This window comes from Micropterus salmoides, unplaced genomic scaffold (assembly GCF_014851395.1).
Source record: "Micropterus salmoides isolate LMB-PRFRI ecotype aquatic unplaced genomic scaffold, ASM1485139v1 Ms_hic_scaffold_8, whole genome shotgun sequence".
Taxonomy (NCBI): Eukaryota; Metazoa; Chordata; class Actinopteri; order Centrarchiformes; family Centrarchidae; genus Micropterus; species Micropterus salmoides.
The window spans coordinates 16852037-16859668 of record NW_024044570.1 but is presented as its reverse complement, the minus strand read 5'-3'; the positions used below and the strand labels follow the sequence as shown (position 1 = coordinate 16859668).

At 39.0% G+C, this 7632-nt stretch overlaps 2 protein-coding genes across 2 annotated transcripts; one reads left to right on the top strand and one right to left on the bottom strand.

Moving 5' to 3' along the window:
- Position 1: 1 nt before the first annotated feature.
- chid1 (chitinase domain containing 1) lies at positions 2 to 4749 on the top strand. The gene is made up of 12 exons (XM_038706466.1): positions 2 to 387; positions 615 to 758; positions 1500 to 1632; positions 1746 to 1790; positions 1885 to 1991; positions 2078 to 2139; positions 2253 to 2342; positions 2482 to 2583; positions 2727 to 2876; positions 3610 to 3690; positions 3794 to 3836; positions 3982 to 4749. The coding sequence occupies exons 1-12, from the start codon at positions 283 to 285 to the stop codon at positions 4078 to 4080; spliced, it is 1161 nt and encodes a 386-aa protein (XP_038562394.1). The 5' UTR covers positions 2 to 282; the 3' UTR covers positions 4081 to 4749.
- Positions 4584 to 7481, bottom strand: gatd1 (glutamine amidotransferase like class 1 domain containing 1). Its single transcript, XM_038706475.1, has 7 exons — positions 7319 to 7481; positions 7036 to 7112; positions 5518 to 5623; positions 5326 to 5433; positions 5151 to 5242; positions 4973 to 5066; positions 4584 to 4880 (listed from the first exon to the last, which is right to left on the bottom strand). Exons 1-7 carry the CDS (start codon positions 7365 to 7367, stop codon positions 4765 to 4767), a joined length of 642 nt encoding a protein of 213 aa, XP_038562403.1. The 5' UTR covers positions 7368 to 7481; the 3' UTR covers positions 4584 to 4764.
- Between the last annotated feature and the right edge of the window lie 151 nt (positions 7482 to 7632).

The following is a 7632-nucleotide window of genomic DNA, read 5'->3' as shown; positions in this document are numbered from 1 at the left end:
AGACACACGTTGAGCTAAGTTGTCAATCAAACTGGTACCAACCGCTCAGCAGTCAAATCGAAGATTTGTTGATATAAATTCAGGTTGTATGTTTTAGCAGTATGAACGGGGCCGTTTTGGCTCGTTGCTCTGTGTGACTTCAAACCAAAGGAGGATATGCTGTTTTTTAATCTTACCAGGTCTCAGTCAGCAAGGAAGCATTTGCACTGCAAAGCTGCATACCAGAGCTAACCCATTTTTATTTAACTGCTTCGCGACTCCTTTTTCACTTTTTTTTTGAGAATGAAAGCGACATTCTTCCTGTTGCACGCCATCTCATACTGCTGGCTGGGCAGTGCCACTCTTTCAAAAACTGATGCAAAGAAGTCGCACAAAGCTGAGTCTGAGGTGAGTAACTTTAAGCATTTACCTTGAAATTGGTGTGAGCTGTGTGTGCTGTCAGCTCGTGCAAGTCCTCCTCTGTTGGCCTGGCATGTCACAGGACTTAGGGACTTAACTGAATTTAGCAGAATAAGGAAGAGGCCCTTATCCCCCACCTGTCATTTGTCCATTCATGCCGACGATGATGATATGCCACTGAAATGTGCTTTTATCTTTTAATCTAACTTCTTCAGACATCTGCTTCTGAGTTGTCTGTGTTGGAGAGAGGCCTTGTTGTCTCAGACCCGCAATGGAAAGACATAGTGAAGGAGGAGAAGCGACACTGTGCTCACATCAAGAGAACATTTCAAGGACAAGTGCTTGGATATGTCACACCTGTAAGTCTTAAATCCAGTCACCAACATGTTTGTGCTCCCTTGCTCCTGTTTAACAACACTTTTACCACAGAATTAAAGGATAGATGCAGAATGCAATACTCACATGAAGGAGTTTTTCGTCGTATTTATTCTTCCTCCTCAAACTGGCTGCCAAGACATCTTTTAAAGATAGGGTTGAGCCAAATAAGTGGTTATCCTCCAAAGTTAGGCTTTTTGCAAAATCCCATCCTTGTTTTTTCGTTGGATTGTGTTTCTTTGCACACCAACAGGTCATACTTAAAAGACCAACGATTGTAGAGTTGAAGCTACTATTTGATAAATGGACTGACTGAATGAATCAGCAACTGTTTTGGTAATCATCATCATTTCACTACTTTTTCAAGCAGAAAATTATTCCAGGTTCTCCACAGAAAAGATCTTTTCTTCATTATGTAGGAAATTTCAGATCGGTAGGTTATAGACTGGTTGGACAAAACAAGCAATTTGAACACATCATTTTTTATTTGGCGTGGAGACATTGTGATGAGAATTTTTTACTATTATCTGAAGGTTAATAGACCAAACGACTAATCGATTAAGAAAATGATCGGCAGATTAATAAACAACTTAAATTACTACTTCTTGCACTTTAGAAATTACTCAATGTTGTGTGAGTAGGATATCAATTTACAGCTTGTATTCGACAGACTTCCTTTAGTGTAGGTTGTTTTGACTTGATGTCTTATTTTTGTCATCATTCAGTGGAATGCCCACGGCTATGACGTTGCCAAGATGTTCGGCTCCAAACTAACTTCATTGTCTCCAGTGTGGCTTCAGCTCCGCCGACGGGGACCTGAAACCTTTGATGTTACGGGACTTCATGATCATGACCCAGGTACTGGACCCACACCACTGACAGTGGAAAGTGTCTTCTAGTCTTAAGCAATTATGCAAGTGTCGTCACAAATGACTGTAAATGTACATAAAGGGGTATTTTCATCTTTATAGGCTGGGTCAAAGCTGTACGCAAGTCTAATAAAAAAGTCAGAATGGGTGAGTCGATGTTTTCCCCCTGCCCACAAGTAAGACTCATGCGCCTCTATTGTTTGGTAATTTATTTGAGTTGCTTTGTTTTCTTTACCTTCAGTGCCTCGGCTGTTATTCGATGGCTGGTCTTACCAGGACTACATGACTGTGCTGGGGAGTGAAGATGAAATTGAAGAGCTGGGAAGTGAGCTTGTGGATGTTGCAAAGGTAAGTGATTGTTGCATTTAGCTTTTACTCCCTTGCAACGGTGTTGTTTGTTCCTGTGCCTGTCTATTGAAGTTGTGGCCTTGCAGACTGAAGGTTTCGATGGTTTCACCTTGGAGCTGTGGAGCCAGCTGGGAGGTAACAAAAGAAAGTGAGTTATTCTGTTGACACATTTGTATCATGACTCTGACCATCATTTATTTGTCGGGGATGATTCAAGAGGGCGACACAAATAATCTAACATGTTAAATGTTCTCCGTGCAGGGAGCTGGTCCATTTGGTCAAACACATATGTGAGATTTTGAAGGCTAAAAGATTAGACTGTATTCTAGTCATTCCACCTCCTGTGACAAGGTAAATTACTGTCAGCAACTGATAGATATATACTTTATTTATCCAGAGGGAAATTCAAGTTCAAAACAAGTTCAGAAATTCAAACAATCAAACACTGAAACTGGAGCTGACTTTCCTTTTGCTTTTCCATTATTATCAGTGCAGGGCAGCCAGGTATGTTTAGCAGGGAGGAGTTTGAACAATTGGCCCCTGTAGTCGACGGATTCAGCCTCATGACATATGACTACTCCAGTGGTACCAGGTGAGTGTTCCAGACCAGTGATGTCCTCTTTGTGAAAGAAATGGAGATGTTTTCAGTAGTTAAATTAGAGTAACTAACAATTACAAAAGGACAATCTTCTGAGTTATGTGCCGTTTTTTTGTTGTTGTTGCGGTTTTTAATAGACCGGGCCCGAGCTCTCCCCTTCCCTGGGTGAGAGACTGTGTTCTCCAGCTGGCTCCCAACACTCAATGGAGGCAAAAGATCCTGCTTGGACTCAATTTGTATGGCCTTGATTTTGCAAGCCAGGGAGCAGAGCCAATCCTGGGAGGAAGGTAAGATAATACTGTGACTGCTGCTAAACATATAATAGATAGATCTATAGATATAATATAACTCATGAATCTGAATAATACAACAGATTCACAATGGATGTTTTTTTTAATGACCAAAATATTTGCAGAACCAGACATATATTCCTTGTCAAAACATGGCATCTAAATAACCCACAATGCAACTGGACTTGGTGACAGTTAGGTTGGAGATTCAAGTGTGTTTTGCTATTAGCAGCTCATGTTGCCTTGTTAGCTTCAGCAATTCAGCGATGAGGAGCAGAATAGGGGGCTGGTAGGCTCACTTCTTTCTAACTGCACACCCCCAGATTTTTTCATATTCAAACATGTAGTCTTTAGCCCCAACCAGTGTCACTCAAGTGAGTTACTTGAGGCAATTAATTAGATTACATAAAGCACAAAGGGCATTAGACAACTTTTTTCCCCATACGCAGTAAAACTCCCTAATACCTGTAAACAGACTTTAATGTGTAAAAAAATCAGTCAGAGATCCCCTTTAAAGCCCCTGAGAATTATTAAACTCTTTCTCTACAGCATAAAATATTTATGACCAAATAAACAGTCAGAAGTTTGGGACACAAATACTGAAATCTCCCATGTGAAAAAAATCAACACTTATCATTGTGGCAGGAAGTTTTGTGTTTTACACTAGCAAGAAGCAAAGAGAAGTCCTAGTGAAAGGCTGATTGAGAAAAGTTGTCTTGATTTCCTGCAGGTACATCGAGATTTTGCGAGAACACAGGCCAAAACATCTCTGGGATGAATATTCTGGAGAGCATTATTTCAGTTACAAGAGGTACTGATTTAACAACACTTGAAGTGAACAAATTATTTATTAGTTCATAAATCTTAAACTTTCCACAGCATCTTTTAACATCTGTGACATTCACTCATGTCAGGAACAATGCAGTTAAGCATGTGGTGTACTATCCAACACTGAAGGTAAGTCTTTTTTTTTTTCAAATTGTGTTTTTAAGTAAAGACAAGGAGCAATGTAGATCATTTTAAGAACTGCCTTTCATTTAATTAACTGTTTTGATGTTCTCACCTTCATGAGGAGATTAACATTATAAACATTACTTTACAGTCAATCTACCTGAGGATCTCTTTAGCCACTGAACTGGGAACAGGAATTTCCTTATGGGAACTGGGACAAGGACTGGACTATTTCTATGATCTCCTATGAGAGTTGATAGTGAAAACTGATTTTGGATCATCAGCACATGGATTTGTTTTCTTTTTCCCTGAACATGGTGCACCAAAAAATATGCAGGTATTATTTTTGTTTTTCGTTTCTGAGTGAGTGACATGAACTCTGAAACGAGCTGTTGACAGGATTTAGTTAATACTCAACTTGTTTGAGTGTCATGAAAGCGTTTAGAAATCTTGTCTGGATGAACACGTGAGATTTGTTGATTCAAACAATGGCAGCAGACACTTCAGTATGTTGTGAGTTTAGTAACATCTCCATTCAACAACAGAGGGTGCATGCTCATCAATATGTTTGGAGTTTAAATGAAGGTTTATATTCTTGTGCTGAGGCCTTCAGTGTTTACGTGCCACAAACATCTGCATCATCTCTTCGGTCCAACTCCAGAAATCTTCTGCTTTTTTTTGCTCTCAGTTGCCCATAAACATTTTGATGCTTCTCTGGCTTTGATCATAAAAACTACATATGCTCAAAATCAAGACATTTGATTGTTTTTTATTAGGTTTGTAGGTTTAAAAGCACTATCAGTTAATGAATTTCTATCTACGGTGTTGCCGCAACATCTGTTCTGACCCAGCATTTTCCAATATTTGTCTGAGATGTGTGTTTCTCTAATTAAATGAATATACATGTGGAACAACAAAACTCCATTTTCTATTTTTACTTTGCACTACAGAGCAGGATTAGATTATTTACAGCAAGTGAGGTCGACTGCATATTCTGACCAGTTATTAGGTGTCTGTCTATGACTACATGAACAGAGTCTTCTTGACTTGCTGGAAAACAAAGAGACAAACATGAAAGGGTTTTAGTTTGGTTTTAGAAATACTGATTAATAGTTTACTCTGCCAAATGAGCATGTGCTCACCTGTGTATGATCCACCACTGTCTTTCACAAAGTCTTCCACGACCAAGGGCAGGTTGGCAAAGTCAGGCCTCCGCACCAGCTCAAACACTGATGGCTTTCCGCAAAAACAGTTACAGTTATTAAACACGTAAAGATATTTGGGTTTATTACCTTTTATGTTCACTTGAGGAAAACTAACCCCTGTTAAGCTATAGCCACTGAAGATCCAGCTCTGTCCCTCTGTGGCACAACACAGCGCTGACACTCCTTGCCCCACTGCACAAACCGGCTCTGCACGCAGAGAAATAAACAAGTCTCTACATCGGGCATACATATTCCACACTGACTGCTTTTAATATTATCCTCACACTCACTTTGGTGAGAGATGAAGTGTGTGAGAATACGATGCAACGAGCCGCTGTGTGCCAGGTCATTTAATGCTCCATCACAGTCCGGGATGAGCAGCGCTTGGTATCGGGCACCTGGAAAGGGTCATGACTTGAACAAACAGAGCCCAAACGGCACACATAAAACGTGCCAAATGACCATGAAATGAAAATTCTCACCATCTATAGATTCAAGTTTGGCTGGTGTTGCATAGGGTTTCACGTTGAAGTCCTGCACCCATCTAGCTGTGCTTTCATCGACTCCAACAAAGTCTATTGGCTTCCCCTGCAATTTAAAAAAAAAAAAAAACCCACTAAGACTCTTCTCACCTCAGCAGCCTATGTTAAACCGTGATTTCATGATTTCTCAGATGTCGGCATTATATCAGGAATTATGAAAATGTTCACACATTGTGAAAGGAACCAATATTATTTCCAGTAACATCACTACAGACTTGGCTTTACTCTTCTACCACGCAGATAACGGATATATTGGTTTTAGTTTTTGGTTTAAAACATGTCTGTGTGAATCATGTCAAGTTGAAAACAAGTGCCTTAAAGTTCATTCAGTTCAGTAAAGGCGCATTAAAGGATAATTTTATATTTATATTTTTAAACCTGGACCTGTGTTCATGGAGCATCTGCAACAACTTGCCTTCTCATGAGATTTCAGAGTGAGAATTGTCTTTGAGCGAGACTTTATATGTATAGTATGAGATACCTCACTTTAAGGCATTTTTTTTTTATCTCACTGATAGCTCTTTCTGGAAGAACAGCTCAACTTGACCATCTGCTGAACTGCAGGCATGCTTGAGATCACCTCTGAAGATTAAATGTTCCAAAAAAGGGCATTTGAACATCTCTAATTCCATCACAACTGGAATAACTTCATCTGATGCTGCTACTAACCAGTGGTGATTGATTTTAAAATATTTAAGTAAAAGTATGCAAGTAAAAGTAGTCAATGCAATATAAAAGCGGGGCTTTGCTGTTGCAGCTGGTTGCATTTACTGACTATTTTTGAATAGGACTAATTATTTTTTTATGATTAATCAGCAGATTTTCTGTGTGAACCAGCTTGTAAAAATCAATGCTGAGAATTGCTGTCACAATTGTTTTGTCCTATCATTAGTATAAACCTCAAAATTAATAAAATAATGAAAAGAAAATGCATATTTCAGAAGCTAGAACCATGATGTATTTTGGGATTTTAGCATGGAAAGGAATATCAATAAGATACATTTTCTGTCAATAGACTTATCGATCAGTCATTTCAGCTCTAGTTGAGTATATAACAAAGCTTCCTATTTTATTGAGGCTGTAAAATAGGCTACATGTAGTGGAGTACAACACTTTCCTCTGAATTATAGTATTAGTAGAAAGTATCATAAATCGAAATACTAAGTACCTCAAATGTGTACTTAAGTAAAAGGTAAATGTACTTACTTCCATGAACGTTATATCATAGCTCCTAAGTTTAACTAATGGACCTTGTGATGAGACTGTTTTACTTACAAATGGCCAAGAATGAACTTTAAAACCTTTAATTATTTTTGTAACGTTTGTTGTGGCGACAGGTGTCGAAAAATCATGGAGTAACGTGCACTATGCTCTCGCTGAGATCACTTTCGGGCGTTATCGGTTGAAACCTAACGTTATTGTTCACTTGTGCTGTTCAGTATATAACGTTAGTCTTACCCCCGGTGTGGCTGTCTGGAGATTAAACGCTGAGGCACAAAGGCTGAAGGACTGGTGGAAAGACTTTGCTGACACCCCTGAAGGAACAAAACACGCCAGTTTAAACATATCAGAGAGCTAAAAGGGGAAATCTGCAGGCAAGCAGGTTAACATTACATTAATTTAGATCTAACTGACACAAAACTGAAAGAGACACTTCAGAGTTAACTGTCACAGTGTAACGTTAATTCATCACACCTCACTGACTGATAACAATACAACTGATACAAGCTAACAGACCCACCTTGAGGAGAAGCACTCGCCACTATCAAACAAGTTGGTTTGGCAGACATTTCATTTATCTCTGTGTTCTCTCCACCTGAAATATTTCAGCGTGTTTGAAATGAATAAGAAGGTAATTGTGGGTGAAAGCACGCAAGAGAAAAGCGTGAGGAGGAAGTAGTGTCAGCTGACCACAACATCCGCTGTAGGATTTCAGAATAAGAGTGAAGTGTCAAACCAAACGCAGGGAAAATACAGTATGTTATATGAAATGTGAAATTAATTGTTTTATTTGCAATTTAACAAACAAAACATATTTTTATATTCATTTTTAAA